General features: G+C 52.6%; 2 protein-coding genes across 2 annotated transcripts in view; one reads left to right on the forward strand and one right to left on the reverse strand.

The window, feature by feature from the left end:
- Window positions 1–11,110, forward strand: part of CDH3 (cadherin 3) — a 40,512-nt gene extending 29,402 nt beyond the window's left edge. The window contains exons 12-16 of the mRNA XM_084861025.1: window positions 925–1,149; window positions 5,721–5,933; window positions 6,609–6,739; window positions 7,483–7,629; window positions 10,252–11,110. Of these exons, the coding sequence (XP_084717151.1) occupies window positions 925–1,149; window positions 5,721–5,933; window positions 6,609–6,739; window positions 7,483–7,629; window positions 10,252–10,461 (926 nt within the window). The 3' untranslated portion in view covers window positions 10,462–11,110. The remainder of the gene's footprint in view (window positions 1–924; window positions 1,150–5,720; window positions 5,934–6,608; window positions 6,740–7,482; window positions 7,630–10,251) is intronic.
- Window positions 1–24,400, reverse strand: part of LOC311610140 (dipeptidase 2-like) — a 564,319-nt gene that overhangs the window by 491,104 nt on the left and 48,815 nt on the right. The window lies entirely within an intron of this gene.

The following is a 24,400-nucleotide window of genomic DNA, read 5'->3' on the forward strand; positions in this document are numbered from 1 at the left end:
TGGCCCCTCCACAGGGGGTGTATGGTGTGTGTGTGTGTGTGTGTGTGTGTGTGTGTGTGTGTCAGGGGGTGTTAGCAAGGGGTCCGAAGGGGTCCTTCAGAGGAGTGTTTTGAAGACTGGTCCTTGGGTGGCTGGCCATGGTTCTGATTTCCCTAAAACCTGAGTTAGGAGATATCCTGAAGCATAAGTCTGTGGTTCACTAAGCCCTGATTGGCCTGTCCGTGTCCCCCGGATTAATGGAGAGGGGCTGCCTGGAAGTGCCATGCTTGATCAGCGATGTCACACTCCAGCAGGGTGGGGGTTATGATGCGATTGTCATCTCTGTGTGACACACAGGGAGTAAACGGAGGCCTGGGGCAGGGGAGAGGTCTGTGAGGGGAAGCCGCATTAGCCCGGAGGCGGCCAGTAGGTTTTGCTTTGTGACAGAGTGCTGCTGGCTGTCTGGAGGAAGTGGCTGCATTTCTGCGCTGCGGTCAGTTAGGAATATCTGCTGTGGACACACAAGGAGAATGCTGGCGCATGGCCTTGTATCCGCCATCGCTGGTTTGAGCTACAGTGAAGCTAGTGTATGAAGGGTCTTCAGAGGCTACAGCCGGGCAGTGGCAGGACCCCTCCCTGAGGCTGACTAGGTCAGCAAACTGCGGCTCACGAGCCACATGCGGCTCTTTGGCCCCTTGAGTGTGGCTCTTCCACAAAATACCACGGCCTGGGCGAGTCTATTTGGAAGAAGTGGTGTTAGAAGAAGTTTAAGTTTAAAAAATGTGGCTCTCAAAAGAAACTTCAGTCGTTGTACCGTTGCTATTTGGCTCTGCTGACTAATGAGTCTGCCGACCCCTGGGGTAGGTCATAGGGGAGCTTCACATTGATTCACCAACCCAACCAAGGGCACATGCTGAGAAGGATCATACGTGTCATTATGAACAGGGAGCCCTCCCGCCACTGGCACGGGGACCCTCCTGCTAACACTGGTGGACGTCAACGACCACGGCCCTGCCCCTGAGCCCCGAGAGATCACCATCTGCAACCAGAGCCCCGTGCCCCAAGTGCTGAACATCACAGACAAGGACCAGTCCCCGCACACCTCCCCTTTCAAGGCCCAGCTCACACAGGACTCGGACATCTACTGGACGGCCAAGGTCAATGAGCAAGGTAACGGAGGGTTTGCCCCGTACCAGGACCCTGCACACACGCCCACGGAGCATCTTGTGGGCCACAGAGGTAATGGTCTCGAGAACATCAATCCAAGGCTAATGATCGACCTATCAGGAGCCTTTGGAATTCTACAGGAGCCCTACAGAACATTTATTCCCTGACTTCCTTGCTGAGTGGATTGAAAAACAAGCCGACAGGGCGTCGGGGGGTTGGGGGGTGACTTTCTCCGTGTCACGCGAGTCAGGGTCCCAATGCCGTGATAACAGCTAAAGAGCACTGAGCGTGCTTACTCGGTGCTAAACACCACTTGAAATGCTTTACGTAGATTAGATTTTTAAATCCTCACAACAATCCTGTGAAGAAGGTACTAATACCACATACACACATGTGCACACCCATTTTACAGATGAGGAGACCAAGGCTTACAGAAGTTTAAATACCTTGCTAGAGGCTCTATGGCTAGAAATGGATGGCACCAGGGTTTGAATCAGGCAGACTGATTTACCCTAATCCTCTGCTGCCTCCCATCTATTGAACCCTGGTGATAATGCAAGATGGTTTTTCTCTTTTTCCTCATTTAATATTTCTACCACCTCTGTGGTCAGTATTTTTTCTCCCTATTTACAGATGAGAGTGAGACTCAGAGAGGCTAAATAGCATGCCCAAGGGCCCAGAGTGAGTGAGCAATAGAGATTGAAGCCAGAGGCCCTGCCCGCCCCCCCCCTCCCCCCCGCCGCCCCCCCTCCCCTCTGCCTCTGTCCTTTCTCTCTCTGACCCCTGTAGCTTCTCGGCCTTCAGTATTTTATTTGCCATAGGCATGAAGAGGGGCTTCACTAGTATTTTTTTTTTTTAATATATTTTATTGATTTTTCACAGAGAGGAAGAGAGAGGGATGGAGAGTTAGAAACATCGATGAGAGAGAATCATCGATCAGCTGCCTCTTGCACACCCCCTATCGGGGATGTGCCCGCAACCAAGGTACATGCCCTTGAGCAGAATTGAACCTGGGACCTTTCAGTCCGCAGGCCGACGCTCTATCCACTGAGCCAAACCTGTCCCGGCAGGCTTCACTGGTATTGAATGGGTGGTGACCCCGGGTGCATGAGGGAGGAGGATCCAGCCTCAAGTGCCAACAAGGGCCCTGGAGAAACATTTTACCACTTTCCCTTTTCTTTTTTTTAAGGTTTCAGTATTTTTTAAAATCCTTTTTTTTTTTTCATTTATTTTTTTTTAGAGAGAGAGAAAAGGAAAGGGAGAGAGAGAGAGAGAGAAACATTAATGTGAGAAACAATGATCGTTTGCCTCCCACATGCGCAGGGATTAAACGCAAAACCTGTGTATGTACCCTGACCCGGAATCAAACCGTCAGCTTTTTGGTGTCTGAGACAACGCTCAACCAATTGAGACCCTGGCCAGGGTCTGCATCACTCTCGTAAAATGTTCTCTTCTCACCTGGCCGGCATGGTCAGCGGTTGAGCAATAACCTAAGAACCAGGAAGTCGTGGTTTGATTCCCGGTCAGGCACATGCCCAGGTTGTGGGCTCGATCCCCAGTCTTGTGGAGTATGCAGGAGACAGCCGGTCAATGATTCTTTCTCATCGTTGTTGTTCCTGTCTCTCTCTCCCTCTCTCCTCCTCTCTGAAATCAAGAAAGAAAGTATATTTTAAAAAATGTCCTCCTCTCCCTCTTGGGGCCAAGATCCCCCAGGAGAGAAGTCCGTCCTCCGGTGTCTGGGAACTAGTACTTCAGGCTCTGCCTTCTGCTCCAGTGAAACCAGATGCCCAGGGTCCATCACTGCTGCTGATGCCAGTGCAGAGAGGACTGCCTACCTGCTTCAGACGCCCACATTGGCTCATTTTTTCTTTTTAATATACTTTATTGATTTCTTACAGAGAGGAAGAGAGAGGGACAGAGAGTTAGAAACATCGATGAGAGAGAATCATCGATCAGCTGCCTCTTGCACACCCCCTAATGGGGATGTGCCTGCAACCAAGGTACATGCCCCTGACTAGAATCGAATCCGGGATCTTTCAGTCCGTAGGCCCACTGAGCCAAACCGGTTTTGGCCACATTGCCTCATTTTTGTGATTCCTGTGATTTGGGCGTATATACCCAGCACCTTCCCTTTGGGGAGCCCAAATTGGTCTCCTGTCACCCCCTTGTGGCCTAGAAGACATTTTCCCCTCCCTGACCTGACCATGTTGTTTAGAGAATGTGGACTCTGGAGCCACAAGGCCCTGGTCCCAGACCTGACTCCTCCATTTACTAGCTTTGTGATTGTGGGCAAGTTACTGAGCCTTGCTTCCCCTATCTGTAAACTGGTGCCATCACCAAACCTGCTTCTCCCATTACGCTGGAGGTTGAGTAAGTGGCCATGTGGAAAGCATCTGGTCTGGCATGTCTGTGTTCGGTAGATGCCCACGGCTGTTTTCACCACCACGACTTCCCAACAGATCCGCTCTGGCTCTGTCAGGTGTGAGCATTATGGTCAAAGCCCAACGCTACCAGCACCTGATAACGGTATTAATACCTGGTTCTTGGTTTTAACTTAGTTTTTTGACCCGATCTTGTCCCCGTTGTCAGGGGAATTAACTCAGATGTGACCCAGTGTGACCTCAAGCTGGTTACTTGACCTCCCTAAGCTTCAGTCCCTGCATTTGTCCAAGGGGGATAGCAATACCTGCCTCCAAGTTACAGTGAAGATTAGAGCCGGGCCTGGTACATAGTAAGTGTCAACTTAATCGCCACGGCCACCAGCACCGCCACTGCCATCAACGGAGAAATCGGCCCTCCGGGAACAGCATGGGATAGAGGTGTTTGTGAAATATCCTACACTGGCCCCTCGACACGGCAGACCAGACGTTCAGCCTGCAGAACTCACCCTGCCACTGCCAAATGGGCACTGGGTGACTCTCCCTTCCAGCCTTTTTACTAAGAGGGGCCCACTGAGTGTGCAGAGGCTCTGCACTGAACATGGCTGGAGGTCAGTGCTGACATAGGCCAGCACACCTAAGGGCAGGTGAGCTGGAAATGTGGGGCTGTTTCTTATTGTCCCAAAGATTGGGAAATACCATGGCATTGAGTGGGGAGGATCTGTCCTGCTTGGGGAAGTCCTGCATGATGGAAAATAGTCCCACCCAAGCTTAAGTAGCTCTCTCCCCGAGAAACTTGCCTCTAAACTGAAGATCTTTCCTCAGAGATGCCCCTGACTGTATTTCTCACCTGCAAACATTAGCCTCTCTCCACGCTCTAGGATTGCCCCACAGCCTCCCCAGAATAATGCCCCTTCTGCAGGCTGCACCGAGCTCTGCGGTTAGCTTGCCTATGGTTAGCCTGCCACCCACCTTGGGCTTTTGGAGGCCAGTTAGCTCAGTGCCCATTGCAGCCTTATTTCCAGCAACCCTGCCTTGTGTGCAGTTATAACACAGATTAGCGTCCTCTCTGATCTGCCTAACGACATGTTATGTCACCAAGTCATGAGCATTTGAATTTATTAATAATCAGTGCTCACTTGGGAATATCAGTGTGTGGGATATTGAAATGCTATCATAAAGTTGGGGTGTAAACATTGTGTTTACTAATGCAAGAGCAAAATGCAGTAGTAAATGGCGGTGAACTTTCAAATAGGAAAACCAGTGGCCAGTTAACGTGACTATTAAAATATTAGGTTAGCCCTGGCCTGGTGGCTCAGTTGGTTGGAGCACCATCCTGTACACCAAAAGGTTGTGGGTTCAATACCCAGTCAGGGTACATACCTAGGGTGTATGTTCAATCCCCGAACGGGGTACATATGGAAGCAACCAGTCAATGTTTTTCATGTTGATGTTTCTCTTACTCTTTCTTCCTCTCCCTCTCAAAATCAATTTTAAATATATCCTCAGGTGATGATGAAAAAAGAAAGCATGAGGTTAGCTGTCTCCTGGGAAGAACAGTGTTGTTTTTGAGGCAAAGAACAGTCTAGAGCGGTCGCCGACCTTTCGGACCTCACGGACCACCGGTTGGCGACTGCTGGTCTAGTAGCTAATGGTGCTAAGAAATGACTGGCTCTGCATGACAAAACTTTTAAAAAACATCGTATTTTAAAAATACTGTGATTATTGTGTGTGTTTTTTAATGTAAGTTGTTTTTGTTTTTTTCCTGCCCCAATAATCCTTACCATGATGGTGAATTTGGCTTTGGCCATATAGTAAAAAAATTGTAAAGATATTTTATTGACTTCCAGAGAGAGAGAGGGAGAGAGAGAGAGAGAAACTTCCATATGAGAGCGAACATACTAAATATTGACCGGCTGCCTCCTGCACACTCCCCATGGGAGATGGAGCCCACAACCCAGGCGTGTGCCTTGACCAGAAATTGAACCAGCAACCTTTTGCTATATGGGATGACACCCAACTGAACTCTACTGGCCCGGGCCAGATACCAATTTTTAACACGTGGTCAGAGTGTGCTTTTGGGATATTTTTCCTTATCACCCAGATATAGAGAGGCTCTTGCCTCAAACCTCCATCATCATATGCTCTGTTCCATTCTTGGTTTCCCGAGGTGAATAGATTGTCTGTCCACTCCAGGAGACGCAGTGGCCTTGTCACTGAAGAAGTTCCTAAAGCAAGACACCTACGACGTGCACCTTTCTCTGTCCGACCACGGCAACAAGCAACAGCTGGCCGTGATCAAGGCCACCGTGTGTGACTGCGTCGGCCACGCGGAGAAGTCCTGCCCCGAGCGCTGGAAGGGGGGGTTCCTCCTGCTCCCCATCCTGGGGGCCATCCTGGCTCTGCTGTGTGAGTACCGGTGCCCTTCCCCCTCTGAGGATGGGGTAGTTAGAAAACCTGATTCTACACTGAACTCCTGGGACTAAGGGCCACCAGCATTGCCCATCTCTTCCTTACGCTCTGAATTCCAGGAGTGTCATTCAGTCAGTAGAAGAGTAACATCAGCTAGAAGAATCCCATCCCTACAAAGGAGAATTTCCTAAGACCAGTACCCTTAATAAGGGAAGGCTGACAATAAATGGATACAGAATTATAGATGGGAATGAAGTCACAGTGCTGCCAGGGTGTGTGTGTGTGTGTGTGTGTGTGTGTGTGTGTGTGACCTTGAGCTGAGACCTGAAGGGCGAGAGCCATGCAGGTGCATAGAGAGTGTTCCAGGCAAGGGGAAAGCCCAGAGGAAGGTTCTGAGTGGGGACCTGCTGGGTATAGTTAAGGAACTCCGAGGAGGCCACTGAGACTAGACCTGGGCCGGGGAGAGGGAGGGATGGGAACAGGCCAGGGCCAAATCCTGTGCACCTTGCTGAGTTACAGGTGTTTCTGGGTGCAAGGGAGTGACCGAAGTGTGTTAAGCTCTGGCTACTGAGTGGAGAGACCTAAAAGTACAATAGATGGGGCTCTGAGAGTTTGGGGGTCCTGTGTGGTTGTGGGGTGTGTGTGAATATTCACACTTCCCCGCCCTTCCAGTCCTCCTGGCACTGCTCCTCTTGCTGGTGAGAAAGAAGCAGAAGGTCAAGGAACCCCTTCTGCTCCCAGAAGACGACACCCGTGACAACGTGTTCTACTATGGCGAGGAGGGCGGCGGCGAGGAGGACCAGGTAGGGCATTGGGAGGCCTGGGGTGTGGGGTGGGTAAGTCAGCCAGCTAACCATGTTACTTAGCTACATTGACCAGGCCTGACATTGATAACTTCTCTGGCCATACAAAATTATCAACTTAAAAATTAGCCTGGTATATCTGGTCAGACATTTAATTAACTCACTCCTCACACCTCGGCAGGGCCAGACCAAATGACTGGGCGTTCCCCACCCCTGGCCTAAAACATTAAATCTTCATGCATGACTGACCACCAACTCCTCTTCTGAGAGAATCTCGGGTCCATTGCTATAGTCTTTTTGGCCCTGGTCAAGGTGACCTTCAGCCTGCACTTAATATGAGAGAGGGGACGTGGAGACTAGGGCTTTCAAAAAGCACAGACATTTCTGTCTTCTAAGACCTATCCATAGCCCTGACTGGTTTGGCTCAGTGGATGGAGCATCGGCCTGCAGACTCAAGGGTCCCAGGTTCGATTCTGGTCAAGAGCATATACCTTGGTTTCAGGCACGTCCCCAGTAGGGGGTGTGCAGGAGGCAGCTGATCAGTGTTTCTCTCTCATCGATGTTTCTGACTCTCTCTCCCTCTCCCTTATTCTCTGTGAAGGATCAATAAAATATATATATTTTTAAAAACCAAAAGACCTACCCATGAACCAGAACATCCGACTGGGAGCAAAATGGGGTGAAATGTAGATGGTGGGGGAGCAGGAGAGTCCTTCTCAATCTCATGCTCTCCTTTCTCGAAGGACTATGACATCACCCAACTCCACCGGGGTCTGGAGGCCCGGCCCAAGGTTGTTCTCCGCAACGATGTGGCGCCAGCCTTTATCCCCACACCCATGTACCGCCAGCGACCCGCCAACCCCGATGAAATCGGCAACTTCATCACCGAGGTGAGGCATGGGGGCAGCCTAGGGCAGCCTTATACTCAGGCTCCAGTGGCACAGGGGAAAGAGCATGGGCCAGAGTTGTGACTCTTGGTTCAAATCCTGCCTTTACCACCAACCAGTTGTGTGACCTCTTTGGCACCTTTGAGTAACTTCTGGGCTTCTATTTCCTGCTTTATGAAACCCTAGCTTGCAGAGTGGTAAAGAATTAGGAATCGTTTATTCAACAAATACAGGGTGGGGCAAAAGTTGGTTTATTGTTTGAGTACACAAAATAGTTTCTTATATTCTTATTAATTACTAGAGGCCTGGTGCACAAAATTTGTGCACTGGGCGGGGTGGGGGGGGTCCCCCTCAGCCCGGCCTGCACCTCTGGCAGTCTGGGAGCCCTGGGGGGTGTCCTACTGATGGCTTAGGCCCACTCCTGTCTCTGCCACTGTGCTTGCCCAGCTACAGGCTAAGCAGCGCTCCCCTTGTAGGAGCACACTGACCACTAGGGGGCAGCTCCTGCATTGAGCATCTACCCTGAGGTGGTCAGTGTGTGTCATAGCTTTGAGCTGAAACTGGCTCTCTGACATCCCCCAGGGGTCCCGGATTGCAAGAGGGTGCAGGTCAGGCTGAGGGACCTCACCCATGAGGGACCATGATCAGGGTCAGGGAGGGATGGTGGGAGGTTGACAAGCTTGGAAGGGACTGCGGAAAGGCTTCAAAGGGTGTCCAGCCCATCTCACTTGGTCCTGATCAGCTGGACCCCTACCAGGAGGAACATCAGAGCGTCTGCCCCCTGGTGGTCAGTGCACATCATAGCGAGTGGTTGAGCAACCTTAGCATATCATTAGTATGTTGGTTGAACAGCCAACTAGATGACCATACACTTAGCGTATTGGGCTTTAATTATATAGGATTCTATTATTTTCCATATGAACAACTGTAAGCCTACTTTTGCCCTACCCTGTATAGTGGTTGTTAGGGGAAAAAACTCTGGAGCCAGAGAACCTGGGTTTGGATTCCTAAAGGTGCCAGGAGGTCCTGGTGTGGAGCGGGGTTGGGACCTGTGTTACAGGTTGCTTTAAGGATTGGATGCATAAGCACCTGGAACAGTGCTAGCATGGCGGCTCCCAAGCTGCCCTCCCATTGCAATCTCCTGGGGATGTCAAAAATGGATGCCTGACTCACTCCACCCCCCAAGGTTGTGATTTAACTGCCCCGGATAATACCTGGCCGTTGGGATGTTTTAAAGGCTCCCGGGTAATTTAAGTTTGGGAACCACTGGACGGGCACTGAGTACTATTGTTGCTAGTACTGAGTGCCTCCAGTGTTCTTAACTCTAGTCACACATTTGAAGAATTTTGAAAAATATCAATGCCAGGGACACAGGCATCTGTTTTTATAGGCTCTGATAGTTTTTGCTCCCAGGATTGTATTGTAAGAACCACTGAACTAGGTACATAGGAGGTAGATGATATGAGCCTGGTACCTCCGTAACTATCAGTAAATGGAGGTTTTTAATAGGAAGGGTGGGTAGATGGGTGGGTGGGTAGATGGATGAATGGGTGGGTGGGTAGCTGGATGGCTGGGTGGGTGGGTGGGTGGGTGTGTGGATGGGTTTGTGGATTGGGGAGTTTGAGGAAGTAGCAGTGGGCAAAGGGCTCAGGGGCGGTCAGGATACCTCACCCTGGCTTTGACCCCTTCTGGCTCAGTCTTCTCGTCTGCATAAAAGGCAGCTACACGTTTTGCTTTGTGGGAGCAGCCTGAGCATGTTTGTGAGTGCCATGCTAAAACAAAAGCGTCTGGGGGGAAATACGTGGAGTGGTGGGTTTGAGAAGATACCTCGGAGCTAAATATCTGCAGCTTTTCCCTCCAATAGATTAAGTCGGTTTCTAGAATTTCTCTGTGCTTTGGACAGTTAGCAAATAGTATCTCCTTTAATCCTCTTACGACAACTCTGTAGGGTAGGAATCCCATCATTTTCCTCATTTACAAATAAGGAAATAGTGTTTCATTATTATGCCAGGTACTATTCAGTAAGCACTTTACAGATATTCATTTATTCCTCTAACTCCATGGTTGGCAAACTGCGGCTCTCAAGCCACATGTGGCTCGTTGGCCCCTTGAGTGTGGCTCTTCCACAAAATACCACGGCCTGGGCGAGTCTATTTGGAAGAAGTGGCATTAGAAGAAGTTTACGTTTAAAAAATTTGGCTCTCAAAAGATTTTTCAATCGTTGTACTGTTGATATTTGGCTCTGTTTGACTAATGAGTTTGCCGACCACTGCTCTAACCATATGAAGTCTCCCCGTCTCAGAGACGGGAAAAAGCAGCAGAGGGAGGTGAAAGCACTAACATCATGGGATAGCGTGTGAAGTCTGAGTTCTGGCTTAAGCCCTCTGACGTCAGAGTCCCGGCCCGCACCGCTGGCCTGTCGCACCGAGCATTTGCTGTGTGTCGGACCCCGTGCTGAGCTCATTGCATGATTTCATGTCAGCCTTCAAAACCTCAGGGAGGGGAGAAGAGGCTTCACAAGTGAGGAGATGCAGGCTCAGCCCAGTGAACCAACCTGCCTGAGTTCTCGCAGCTGCCCAGTGTGGGATCCCGCGGCTCTTAACCTCCTGCTCTCTGTCGCCACAGAACCTGAAGGCGGCCAACACGGACCCCACAGCCCCGCCCTACGACTCCCTGTTGGTGTTCGACTACGAGGGCTGCGGCTCCGAGGCCCCCTCGCTGAGCTCCCTCACCTCCTCGGCCTCTGACCAGGACCAAGACTATGACTACCTGAACGAGTGGGGCAGCCGCTTCAAGAAGCTGGCGGACATGTACGGGGCTGGCCAGGAAGACTAGGCCCCCGTCCGGGCCGGTGGGGCCTGGGACTGACCGTCAGGCTCAGCTGCATCTTCAGAGGGGCCCATTCCCCTCCCCACCCTCCGGCAAGGACTCTGAGCTGCCGAGAAGGGGCCTGAGCAGCTCGGAGGGAAGAGGCCTCGGGTCCGACCGCAGACGGGTTGATTCTCAGCCTTTCCAACGTGGGCCTTTGGACTCCAGCACTGAAGCCTCGTGGAGGCTGGATTTTTCAGGAGTCTCTTCCCTGCCGTGAGATGCTCAGCCCTGTGTCCCGACGCCCCAAGATGCCGTTCTCTCTGGAATGGACCTTTCTCCTTAGGAAGAGGCCTCTTTTTTACACGTCGGGGGTTTTTTTGTTGTTGTTGTTTTTTTTAATGCTATTTTTAAAAAGTTAGAGGCGGGTCCTCAGCGGTCCCCTGGAGCCTTCAGAGCCCAGCCCAGAGCTGCTGGGCTCTCGGCCTCACCCGTTTCTCTTTGATCTCCAGGCCCGAGGCCTCCTAGTCGGAATGGATTGCTGCGTGTTTTTTATACCGAGCGTGTCTAGCTGGCCCTTTATTTTTATTTTCCCCGTGGAGTGCTGTAAGACGAACGGTGATGACAATCAGGCAAATGTACTAGAACTTTTTTTTATTAAAGGAACTTTCCCAGAGGTGTCAGGGGAGCGGACTCCTTTTTAAAGTCGTTTTTATTGATTCACATTCGCATACCACTCACCCGCTTAAGTGTACAATCCAGTGTAGAGTCCAGCGGTCTGTAGGCTTCTCAGAGCTGTGGGAGGGGAGTGAGCGCTCTAACCCCGCGGGCGTCACCACAGCTTCCCCCACTTTGTAGAGGAAACTCAGGGTCCCTTGAACAGGCCCAGGTGGGACTAGCCTGCTCTCCTCCCTGTGGGCTCGTCTCCCGTCTGTGTGAGAACCAGTTGACCTGACCCCTGAGCGGAGCCCCACCAGGGCTGCAGGGACATCATTTCTTATGGGGTAGATGTACCACGTGATTTCCTCCACGCCACGGGCTGTGTTGAGAGATGGGTTGGATGTGTGTGTGTGTGTTGGGGGGGGTGGGGGGCTGTGCTACTTCCTAGCATCACTTAACCTCTACCCGCCGCAGGTGTTTCATGCATAAGACGAGGTGGTCCTATGGGGGTAAGTGAATTCATGTATGGCACAAGGTGCTGCCTGTGTTCATTGGTAACGGCTACCTGTTAGTCCCTTTTTAGGCCTGGACAGCACTTACCTCCAGTGATTTCTTTTAAAAAATATATTTTTTTTTATTGGATTTTTTTACAGAGAGGAAGAGAGAGGGATAGAGAGTTAGAAACATCGATGAGAGAGAATCATCGATCAGCTGCCTCTTGCACACCCCCTACTGGGGATGTGCCCACAACCAAGAGTTACATGCCCTTGACCAGAATCGAACCTGGGACCTTTCAGTTCGCAGGCCGACGCTCTTATCCACTGAGCCAAACCGGTTTCGACTGCAATGATTTCTTTTTAAATCCATCCTTGCAATCACCCTCCGAGGGGATTTTCCTCCTTTGGAGAATAGCCTTATTGTATTTCTTTCAAATGACGCCTGATCATCCTCAAAATCAAGCCAGACAGAAAGAGAGCTCGCTCCGCATGTCACCGAAATCGAACACTGCTGACAGCGCCCAGGCACGGGTGCAAGGATAGGGCTGAAGAGGCAGCAGGCCGAGAACCATGCACGTGGGCCTTTGTTCAAGCACAATGTCAATGTTTTCTTTGCAACGAACAGACGGGATAGACTCTGGAGTGAAGCTGAAAAGTGGCTGACGTGGAAATAAAGGTTTCCTTCCCGCAAGAGGGACCCTCTGCAAAGCAGGGGTCCTCCCAGTGCAGGCCCCGGGCCCCTGGCTGCCGCGTCGCCTGCAGAATCAAACGGCAGGCAGGACCCTGCCCGCTGCTTTAACAAGCCCTCCAGGTAGTTCTGATGCAGGCGCGAGGTCAGGGCCAAGGCTCTGCAGGATGAGGCTGAGGGTGCACGGAAGCCTCAGACCCAGACCGTGGATGGGGAAGTGAGAAGAGAAATACGGTAAGAAACCTCACCCGTCGTCCTTGGTCCTCAGCGCCGTGGCCCACAGTCAAGGCCGCTCCCCGCCTCTCCCCGAGCTGCTGCCTCTGGCTCCTGCGGCCTCAGATCCCCCTCCACCAGGGCCTGGCTGCTTTTGCTGATAAGGTTGTTTGGGAGGATTAGGTGTCTCAGCCAGCAAACACCTGCTGCCCCTTATCTTCAACGCCTCTCCAGGAAGCCTGAATAAAGCGTGAAACCCTATCTTCAGCGGAGACTAATCCTAAGAGCAAACAGCCACTGCTGGGGCTGGCCGGACTCCCCTGAGATTTTTGCAGGGGGTCGGGGAGGAAAAGCGGCCTTTGCTAGCCTCGCCTGGTCTCTGGGTGCATCTAGATTCCCCGAGCTGTTGGAACCGGTCGCCAGCCTCGGCGATTCGGAAGGACTAGGCCTGGACTCTGTGAAGGGCTTGGGCCTGAGGTCTCTCTCTCCCTGGGCCTGCTTCTTATCTGCAAAATGGGATCTTCGGCTTAGTCTTTGGGGCCTGTAATAAGTCAACATAGGCCACCAGTGCTAACCACTCCGAGTGGTGCCAACGGGAACCCGTGTGACCGTCAGTGGCCACCTGAATGATTGATTTTCTATACCTTGAGTATTCATTATTCACATTTTGTGGTTCAACAGTTGGCAGTGCATCCTTCCAATCTCTCTCGCTATACCTTACCATGGGAATTTTGCAACCTATCTTCTCCTAACAGGACCTACAAGCAGACTGCCTTATTGTCTCACACATCCAGTTTAGATGTGTGAGCATTGATTTAATCTCACCACCATCCATGGACGTTACTGATTCTGTTTTTTTGCCTTTGACTCTGTTAAACTCCCTGGAGCATCCATCTCTGCAGATGTTTCAAAGCCAGTCTTCCACCAATGAGGGAGGGTCGGGTGGGAGAGACCGTGGTCCTGGTTGGGATCAAGGCCGCCTGATTCTGAATGGAGGGTCCATCTAGGTTGATGGCTTGGTGCTGACGGACCCCTCAGGCTCCTGTTAAATTCCCCCACACCCCCCATCTTCATCCCACAGACTCTTAACCCAAGTCCCACAAAAAAGGTAAAGTGACTTAGCTGGAAGGAGTTGGGGTGCTCAGAGACCCACCTCATAGCCTCTTCCTCTCAGTTTTGCTCCTTAAGAGCCCCCCAGTTGAAAGCATTTTGAAAACGGCCTCCAGGCTACCCCTGCCATCTTTCAGGTGGCAAAAGGTAGAGGTGCTGAAAGTGGTCTCTCCCAAGACCTCTAGCAGGGCAGAGGTGGGCTGGGCCCAGGCCTCACTTCTCACATGCCTTTTCCCTTGTGGCTGACCTGACACTTTTTAAAAATATATATATATATTATTGATTTATTTTACAGAGAGGAAGGGAGAGAGATAGAGAGTTAGAAACATCAATGAGAGAGAAACATTGATCAGCTGCCTCCGTACACCTCCCACTGGGGATGTGCCCACAGCCAAGGCACATGCCCTTGACTGGAATTGAACCTGGGACCCTTCAGTCCCTAGGCCAACTCTCTAGCCACTGAGCAAAACTGGTTTCGGCCTGACACTTTTTTTTTTTTTTTTTTTTTGTACCAAAGAGGTCAGTCAACCTGGGAAGCCCCTCTGACAGCCCACACCCTTATGTCCAGTTCCAGACTCAGTGGAACTCCATGGGGCCAGCTCCCTTGGGGCTGAAGGCAGAGCCTACCTCCCACTGTAACAATCCACCAAGGAGCTGAGGTTCAGGGCACAGTTCAAATCCCAGTGCTTCCACGCAGGACGCCTTAGACAAATCACTTTACCCCTCTGTGCCTCACTTTTCTCATCTGGAAAATGGAGCTATAAGTGAGTTAATATCCGTAAAGTGCTTCGAAGGTGCCTGGCATACAAGTGCTGTGTGGGTGTTGTAGTTATCACTACGTGGTTGAGGGACTGATGGTCAGTAAGCTCCTTTATCTCCACTCTCACACCCGACCCTAAGCCATACATTCCCTGCAGGCCCTTCCCCTCACGCCCAGCAGAGGGCACCATCCACCTGAACCACAGCATGGCTGGCAAGCCTCCCAACTTGGCAACAAGAGAGGGAGAGATGGCCGGAAGGGAAGGAGCCCCAGACAATACAGTCACTGTGGCTGCCACACCCCAGGTCCAGAGTCAGCTGTGTGTCAGGAACCACCTTGGACACTGGTGATGACGGTGGTAGTGGTGGTGGCAGTAACACTCAATTATAGGTGGTGCCCTTCACATGCCCAGAAGGAGTTACACACACTCTCCCACTCACAACCCTGGGGAGAGAGGTTGTATGCTTCCCTTTTTGAGTAGAAATTTAGGGTCAGAGAAATTAACGACCATATGTAGCCAGGAAGTGACAGACAGTTTGGGGGTTCAGGTCCCCTTGATTTCCAAGTATGGGCTCGTTTTACTATCCTAGATTAAAAAAAAAGGATAATAGGCAAATCAGATGGCAGGATGACCAGTCGCTACGATGCACCCTGACCACCCGGAGGCAGGTGCTCAATACAGGAGCTGCCCCTGGTGGTCAGTGTGCGCCCACAGGGTGGGAGGGGGTGGGAGGGGAGAGCACGGCTCGGCCAGAGGCTGGGCTGACAGCTGGCGAGTGCAGCTGCGTGGCAGGATGTCCGACTTCTGGCTTAGGCCCACTCCCCACAGCGCGCTCCAGGGAAGGCCTTGTTGAGAATGTGTCATTTAAGCACAAAGACTGGAGGGTTTGAGGGAGCAAGTGTGCCCCTATGTCTGGGCACAGGGACAAGTGGAAAGGCCTGAGGCAGGACATGCTTGGTGGGGCTCAGCGGTGTAGCAGGGACATCCGTGTGGCCGGAGCGGAAGGAGACAGAGTGCAGTGGGAGATGAGATCAGACAAGCCAAGGGTGGGGCTCGGGGTGCCCGGTTCTGGACCTCGTCCCCGCCTGGGCTGGAGGCTCGGTTCAGGGCAAGGCCTGAGAAAAGGCCTGACTCAGGAACCTCAGCCCCATCCCGGAGCTGGAGAAACCTGATTCTTCTCGGCTCTGCTCCGTCCTCAGCCCCCGAGGAGGAGGCAGCAGGCCTGTCGGGGCCTGCAGGCGGCTGCAGAACCCGCTGGCAGGCGCTGCAGGATTCCCTCTCTCAGGGGCCCTGCCTGAAGGGAGAGCCTGTCAGAGAGGAACCAAGTCTGGTGGGACAGAGGCCTGGCGAAGAGGGAGCCCCCAGAGGATGCAGACACGGTGACTCACCAGCCCGACCCCCTCAGAGCCTCAGTTTCCTCAGGACGGCCCCTCTCAAAGGGCTGAAGGGGGCGCCCCGGCTGTGCAGTCATGTGTGAGAAGCACTCAGAGCTGGAGCAGTTAGGGCTCCATAGTGGTAACTGCTACGATGGTTGTTGCTGTTTCTTGTTATCAAGCCTTCTCCAAGTTAGGGGTGGGCTGGGAGCTCACGTCCGTCCGTCCGTCCGTCCGTCCACCCGCTCGGCTGCCTCAGCATTCATGAGCTCACTGCCCAGCAGGCTGCCAGGGTGTGGCAGGCCCGAGGGGAACTGAGAGGGGGTGGCGGACAGGAATGCTCAGTCTGGGCTCCACCCATTCCTGTCCCCACTGCCTCCCAGGAAACCAGGGCCATTGATGGGTAAGACAGGGCAGTCCTCCGTGTGTCACCCCCGGGACCCGACGGCCAAGGCATTCTGGGAAGAGGATGCCAAGTGATTACAATTATCATCAGAGCCTCCAGGAGTTACCGACTCGCCGTGTGCGAAAATTTCACTCCAAACCGAAATCGCAGCGTTCAGTGTCCCCTACGTCCGTGCAGGATCTGACCCCATTGCTCCAGGACCTCATCTGCTGCTGCTGCTGTCTTCTCTCACTCACAGCCTGGTCCTGGCTCCGTCAGCTTCCTGCTCCTCTCAGGGCAGTCCAGGCTGCCTCCCACCTCAGGGCCTTTGCACTGGCCGTGCCCTCTGCCTGCTGTGCCATCCCCCCAGGTACCCCCAGGCCCCCTTCCCTCCCTCAGGCATCGCCCAGTGTCAGCTTGTGGGCTCTGCTGCATCAAGGAGAGAGTCCGCCTCCTTTTTGTGCTTAGCCAGTCTCTAACGACCTTAACGGAGGAAGAAGGCCTAGGATGGAATGACATGGTTCGGTTGTCATTGTTTTTATACTTACTTTTCTAGTATGACAGAGGACGCTGGTTTTTCCATGTACAATATGGTTCATGTTTTGAATTTAAGATACATTTCTGTAAGTTTTAAATAGTGAGTCCATTTAGTGAAACAATATTGAGTCAAGATTTAGTGAAGGTTGACCTCAGGGACGCCATGCACAGGGAAGGCGGTACTTCGAAGAAGGAAGCTGGAAAAGGTAAATCCATGTTCTGTGTTTTATCTCATAGGTTCTTTTAAAGCAGTATGCACTTTCTTTGGGGAGAGCCAATGTACATCCAGAAAGTAAAAGAAGGCTTACATGCTAATCTGCGTACTAAAAGTTACCTATAGCCGAAACGCTCAGTGAATAGAGCGTCAGCCTGCGGACTGAAAGGTCCCAGGTTCGATTCCGGTCAAGGGCATGTACCTTGGTTGCGGGCACATCCCCAGTAGGGGGTGTGCAAGAGGCAGCTGATCGATGATTCTCTCTCATCGATGTTTCTAACTCTCTGACCCTCTTTCTTCCTCTCTGTAAAATATCAATAAAATATATATATATTTTTTAAAAGTTACCTATAGTTCAGGGAAGAGTGAGAGAGAAGAGAGAACTGTGGGAGCTGGAAAAATCCAGGCAGGCTTCCCGAAGGAGGAAGCTCTTGGAATTGGCCTTGAAGGATGTGTGGCCGTTGGATAAGGGGCTGAAAGAAAGGGGGAGAGAGGCAGGGAAAGAATGGTGTGTTAGAATTTTCGGATGAGAAAGGAAGAGACTTGGAGAGTCCCATGTTTTCTCTTGCCATTGACTTTTTATACAAAATGAGAAAACTGAGGCCCCGGAGGTGGTTAGAGCAAGTGGTGAAGGAGAGCCCAGGCTGGTTCGGGCCTTGGGATCTTGTTCCAAGCCTCAAAAGGCAGGACCAGGCTGGGTGAGGAGAGACAAGGGCCGAGTGGGGAGAGATGAACAAGGAAGACACTTCGGGCTGGAGGCAGCAGGAGCCTCGGTGCACTGTGGGAAAGGGGGCAGCCCCCGAGAACGGTGGGCGGCACAGCAGCGTGTAAGAGTGTGGGCTTTGAGGCGCCAGCGCCCGGGTTCGAGCCCTTCCCTGCCATTCACCACAAGTTGCCATCTCTGTAGGATCAGCTTCTCCGCCCATGAGATGGCGTAACAAGAGCACATGCCTCGCGAAGTTGCTAGGACAAGTCAACGCATGTAAGCCACTCGGAGCGGGGCTTAGCAAGTACTCAATAAATATTAAGCCTTGTAGCTTTTATTACAGCCATGCGCCACATAAAGAGGTTTAATGGACCGCATATATGTTGGTGGTCCCATAAAATCATAATGGAGCTGAATTTCCTGTAAGAAATGGGAGGATGTGTGTGGCTCAGGAAGGCATTCTTTTCCCTGACGGGAGCCTTATTGGTGGGGCTTGGCGGTAGATCCCTCTCACCTCGGGTTTTTTGTTGTTTGTTTCTTAGAGAAAGAGGGATATGGGTTCGTTGTTCCACTTATTGATGCATTCGTTGGTTGATTCTTGTATGTGCCCTGACCGGGGATCGAACCTGCAACCTTAGCACATTGGGGTGATGCTCTAACCAACTGAGCTACCCAGCCAGTTCTGAGTGCATGGGTGACATGCCCATCGGCCCGCCGCTGCCTGGGTCAGCAAGAGGAGCCTGCCTCCCAGCGCTAGGTATTCCAGGCTCTGCAGCCCCCCAGATCTGGACGCGTGGCCTGCAGCGTGCATGGCTCTGAGTCCTCCGCTGAGGACCCAGACCCCCTGCACAGGGACACAAGCCCAGGAGCTTCCTGACGGACATGGAGTCACTGTCACTTCGGGGGCAGCTTCCTGTGGTGGAGCCAGCCTCCCCCGTCCTTGGGAAGTATTTCCGGGTTATGATGCTGTACAGCAGGGATAGGATTTACTTCTTCCATCAATGCAGGGCCAGGGAGAGCCCTCTGTACCGGGCGGTGTCAACGGAACCAAAAACAAACTTCCAGCGTCAAAATGCCGCGTCTCCCGTGCCCCGTGCTCCCCGTGTTCAATGGCCTCTTTTTTAACGTGAGGACCGGAGAGTTCCGTAATCTGACTCCAAGTGCAGCGGCCAGAACCACCGGCCATGGAAGTCCGGTCCTTTGTCTCGATGACTCATTCCTGCTGGTCCTCGGCCACCTTTCAGTCCCTCCCCACCACGGTGATCGGCACCTGATCCAGCCAGTTCCTCCTCCTCCTCCTCCTCCTCCTCCTCCTCCTCCTCCTCCTCCTCCTCTTCTTCCTCCTCCTCTTCCTCCTCCTCCTCCTCCTCCTCCTCCTCCTCCTCCTCCTCCTCCTCCTCCTCCTCGTGTCCAATCAGTCCGGCCCATGTCCCTGTGCACGGAGCAGCCCTGACAGCTTCGAGGTTTCGTGTCTGGAAGGCAGCAGGGGTGGGTGGGGTGGGCAGAAACAGGCGAACTCGAAAGAGTCACTGAGGAAAGAAGTGGCGTTCTCCTTCTCTTCTCGGCATGGTGGGCAGGCGTGCAGGATCCCTTACTCGCAGCGCTGTTCACATCAGGGAGGGATTCCTCTTGGTGGTGGGCTGTCGTGTGCATTGTAGGACTTTTTTTTTTTTAATATATATTTTATTGCTTTTTTACAGAGAGGAAGGGAGGATAGAGAGCTAGAAACATTGATGAGAGAGAAACATCCATCAGCCGCCTCCTGCACACCCCCTACTGGGGATGTGCCCGCAACCAAGGTACATGCCCTTGACCGGAATCGAACCCGGACCCTTCAGTCTGCAGGCTGATGTTCTATCCAGTGAGCCAAACGACTCAGGGCTGGGACGTTTCACAGCATCCCTGCTCTCACCCGCTGCAGGCTGGATGCCGGTGGCATCTCTGCCCAGCTGTGACAACCAGCATTGTCTCTAGACGTTGCCAGACGTCCCAGGGGCAGAGGGAGGGGGAGCAAAATCATGCCTGGGTGAGCATCACCAGGCTACAGTAACCACGTGGCATGGATGGCGAGGCGGCATCCTGGGGCCAGCCAGTGGGAAGCCATTCCACCCTCAGGCCTGAGGGGCGGGGGAGGAAAGGGCCTCGGAGACCCCGCTGAGAGCTGGAGCCACGGGAGAGGGTCCACGTGACAGGAGCCGTGGCCACGGGTTGCAGAATCGCCAAACGGCGTGGCAGGGGAGGGCCTGAACTCACTTGCCTCCCCCCAGGCCCATGTCTACCTCAGTTCAGCCAGCTGGGAGCCCGGACACAGGGAGCCGGGGCCAGCGCTGCTCACAGAGGGGCCTCCCAGACACAGAGCCACGGGAGGAGCGTGGACCTGGGGGCAAAGGGGACTGAACCGGTGCCGACGGCTGTGTCGTCCGAGCGGGGGGGATGGTGGCTGGGACAGGGGGACAGCTGCGGGTGGAACGGGCAGATTGAGTGGAATCGGGGATATGTGAGGATGCCTGGCTGATTAGATGAGGGCAGTGAAAGAGGAAGGAGTGAAGGATCAGATGCTCGGGTTTCTGGCCCGGTTTGACAATGGTGCCATTTCCTGAAACGAAGCAGACAGACAGAGGAGCAGGCTGGAGAGGGGCAACGGTGACATGCCTGCCCTTGGAACGTTGTGAGGTGCCGTGGGACGTGGAAGTGGAGGTGCTCAGGGGCAGGTAGGCAGTTAGGTTATCCTGGGGCAGGGTGTGGAGAGATCTGGGCTGCACCAGGGGAGGGGCCCCGGCAGGCGGGGCACTGGTGCCAGCTTCCCACAGCCTCTGCCCTGCTTCCCTGAGAGGCGGGAGAGGGAAGTTGAGACCAGCTGGAGGGGAAGCAAGAGGAGAGGGAAGGAGAAGTGGCAGGCTGCATGCCATGAAGGGAGCTGTCCCTCATTTCCTATTTCCAGCTCCCTCCCCGCCAGGTGCTCTCCTGGGGAGGGAAGTAAGAGCTGAGGGTGAGGCCCGCCTACAGGGCCTGAAGGATGGAGCTTCAGATGCTCGGCTTTGTCATCCCACGAGCAGCCTGGCAGGTGGGGGAGGGAGGAGGTTTGGAGGAACCGTCCTCCGTCCTCCGTCCTCCCCTGGTGCTTCCTGGCAGCCAGCGGCCGGAAGGCGTGGGGATGCCGCGGGGCCAGGCCCAGGGCTGAAGATCTAAGAGGGAGGGCTCTCTCCACCCGGGGTGACCCTGTGAATCAATGAGGCTTCAGCAAGAGCAGCCAAGAGCCGTGAATAATGGTCAGAACTTCAAAAGGAATCACCAACCGGCTGGGTAGCTCAGTTGGTTAGCGCATCATCCTGATTCACCAAGGTTGGGGGTTCAAGCTCTAGCCAGGGCACATACAAGAAGCAACCAATGAGTAGAAATAAGTGGAGAAACAGATGGATGTTTCTCTCAAATCAATAAATAAAATTTCTGGGGGGGGGGGGAAACTTCAAAAGGAAATGATAGCCCTCGCTGGTTTGGCTCAGTGGATAGAGCATCGGCCTGCTAACAGAAGGGTTCCAGGTTTTATTCCAGTCAAGAGCACATGCCTCAGTTGCAGGCTCCCAGCCCTGGCCAGGGGCATGTAGGAGGCAACCAATTGATGTGTCTCTCACATTGATATTTCAGTCTCTCCCTCTCCCTTTTACTCTCTCTAATAATCAATGGAAAAAATATCCTTGAATGAAGATTAATAACAACAACTACAAAAAACAAACAAACAAAAAAACAGGCCCTAACCTGTTTGGCTCAGTGAATAGAGCATCGGCCTTCAGACTCAAGGGTCCCAGGTTCAATTCCGGTCAGAGGCATGTACCTTGGTTGCGCGCACATCCCCAAGTAGGAGGTGTGCAGGAGGCAGCTGATCGATGTTTCTCTCTCACCAATGTTTCTAACTCTCTATCCATCTCCCTTCCTCTCTATAAAAAATGAATAAATTATATTAAAAACAACAACAACAAAAACACAGGAAAGATAAGGAAAAGCTATAATAATAGTCTCCTTGTCTTAAGAACTTTCTAAATGCCAGCTAGTCCTCGGAGCACTTTCTTTTATCCCAGTCCAATCAGGTGACCAGAGCAATCTGCTCTTTCGGAGACAGAGCTCTGATAACCACCAGTGGGCCACAGGACAGAGATGCGACGATCCCTAGGTGACAGGTGAGGAGACTAAGAAACGTGGGGAAACCTGGCTGAGATCTGAACTCAGGACCTCCCAACTCCCAGACCCTTCCACCGTCCACCTGCAGGCCCAGGGCGGGAGCCGCCCTTCCATGCCATCCCCCCTCTGTGCCTGCCCCACACACCCGCCCCTCGTCCTCCCGAGATCTCCCACCCTCCGCCCCGCCTCTCCCTCCCTCTGTGGAAGTTAAGATCTTTTTTTGTTGTTGTTGTTTTTAGTACACCACACTTTACTGAAGATCCTTGAGAAATATTTAAAATGTTGATCTCATGTGATTTTTTTTCCATTAAGGAAAAAACAATAAAACCAAGTCATTTCACTCACATGGCGCCCTCTGATTTGTTTCCCTTAATGATTCAGTTGACCCTCCATAAAGGGAGAAGTTTCCCCAATCCTAATCAACAAGCATATCGGGTTGCTCTGCTCCCGCTGGCCGGGGTCAGGAGCAGATCTATTTTCCAGGGCCATCAGCCATCTCAACTCAGGAGCCAACAGGGAGGAACCTCGGGCTTCGGTTTCAGGCGCCCCGCCCTTCCTCTCTGTGCCCACCAAAGTGCCTGCCTGTGGCCTCCAGCTGTGCTGCCTCCCAGGACCCCGCCCACGCCCGCCCGTGCCAGAGTGACCTTTCCGGGGCACAGGCCTCGTCGTGCCCCGAAACACTTCCGTCCCGTTCCCATGACCAACAATGTCAACTCTAAGAAGCGGGTCATGTGAAGCCTCCAACCTTGGTCTCAGTTGACCCTGCAGCTTTAACTCCTGCCCACCCCTCACCTCTCCCCACAGGCTGTGCTGGACAAACCCCCTTCTCCCCTTCTTTCCTCCCGCCTCACCTTGGCTTGTACTGTTCCCCCTGCTGGGGTACCTTTCCTTTTCTTTCTTTTTTTCTTCTTTTTCTTTCTTTCTTTCTTTCTTTCTATTTTTTTTTTAATATAATTTATTGATTTTTTTACAGAGAGGAAGGGAGAGGGATAGAGAGTTAGAAACATCCATGAGAGAAAAACATCGATCAGCTGTCTCCTGCACACCCCCTACTGGGGATGTGCCTGCAACCAAGGTACATGCCCTTGACTGGAATCGAATCCGGGACCTTTCAGTCCGCAGACCGACGCTCTATCCACTGAGCCAAACCGGTTTTGGCAAGTACCTTTCCTTTTCACCCCATCCCTTCCCAATCTGATCAATTCTTTTTTTTCTTTCTTTTATTGATCTTTAGGGAGAGAAAAGCAAGACAGAGAGAGAGAGCTAAAGAGAGAGAGAGAGAGAGAGAGAGAGAGAGAGAGAGAGGGAGAGGGGGAGAGAAACATTGATTTGTTGTTAAGTATATTTATGCCTTCCTTGGTTGATCTTTGTATGTGCCCTGACCAATAATTAAACCTGCATCCTTAGCATATCGGGAGGGCGCTCTAACCAACTGAGCGACCTGTCCAGGGTGAAAAATCTGATCAGTTATTACAAGCAGTTCATCTGCAAAGCCTCCCACCGTTCTGGGCGTGTCAGAATTAGCTGTTCCCTTGACATGTCTCCACTTCCTCTAATAGATCTCACCAGAGTCTGGTTCTTGGGCATTTCGTGTCCATCTCCGCAGTTAGACCTCAGGCCCTCTAGTGTCTCTGCCTTGTTATATCCAGCCCACACTCTCACCCCGCACACCAAGCACAGTACCCGGGACCCGGGCGGGTTCTGCGAAATCCCTGCGTTGACATCCAAGACTGGAAACCTTCTCTGAATCCCGTCTCGGCATTTCCAGTAAAGGGGATTAATGGCCTGTCTCTCATCCCTCAAAGCTTCTTTGCCTCTCCGTTAGCCTACAAGGAACTTGGTTCCTGCCATGCTGTCACTTCTTCCAGGAAGCTCTCCAGGTTTGGCATCCCTCCTAGGAGACTTTCCTTAACCTTTGCCTCACTGCACTCATCGCTCTGAAGTGTAAATGCCTCTTTGCCTGCCCGTTTCCCCCACCAGCCTGAGGACACCTTGAGAGCAGGGCTGTGAGTCTAGCCCAGGGTAGGTACCCGGTGAGAGTTAACCGTTGTAGAGCACTTTCAGCATGCTCAGCCCTTGAAGTGCTAGAATAGCCCCAGGAGGTGTGTGGTATTATCTAGAGAGTTTCTGAAATGTGCCCAGAGTCACCCAGCTAGGAAACGGAGGAACAAGGATCTTATTCCAAGCCATATCTGACTCCAGTGCCAGCTCTTACCCACCGCACAGCATTCATTGCATAACTTAGTGAGCGGAAGTGAAGTGGGGCCGACGCTGAGGAGCCCGGCACACCCTGGCCTCCTGCTCATCTCCCCCCAGGAGACAGAGACCCGCGCCAGTCTGCAGGGAGTTGCCCCAATGCAAGGCCAAGATCCGAACTAATAAAGCATTCTTGGTGAAGAGCGTTTTAATAAAGACCTGTTGTTCTCCTCTGCCCTCGCAGCCACCCCATTTCCTGCTGCCCCACAGGGAGGGCCTGGGAATGGTTAATACCGCTCTGTGATGAATAACCTCTGGAGTGGCTTTAGTAACAAAAGACCTCGGGGCACCAGGCCTGCAGCCAGGCCTCGCCACGACAGTCCTCCCCTGCCTTGCCGGTGGGCACAATAGGCAGTGTGGGGCAAAGGTAGGTTATATGGGAAATAATGC

This window comes from Pipistrellus hanaki (genome assembly GCF_964339955.1).
Source record: "Pipistrellus hanaki genome assembly, chromosome: 15".
NCBI lineage: Eukaryota > Metazoa > Chordata > Mammalia > Chiroptera > Vespertilionidae > Pipistrellus > Pipistrellus hanaki.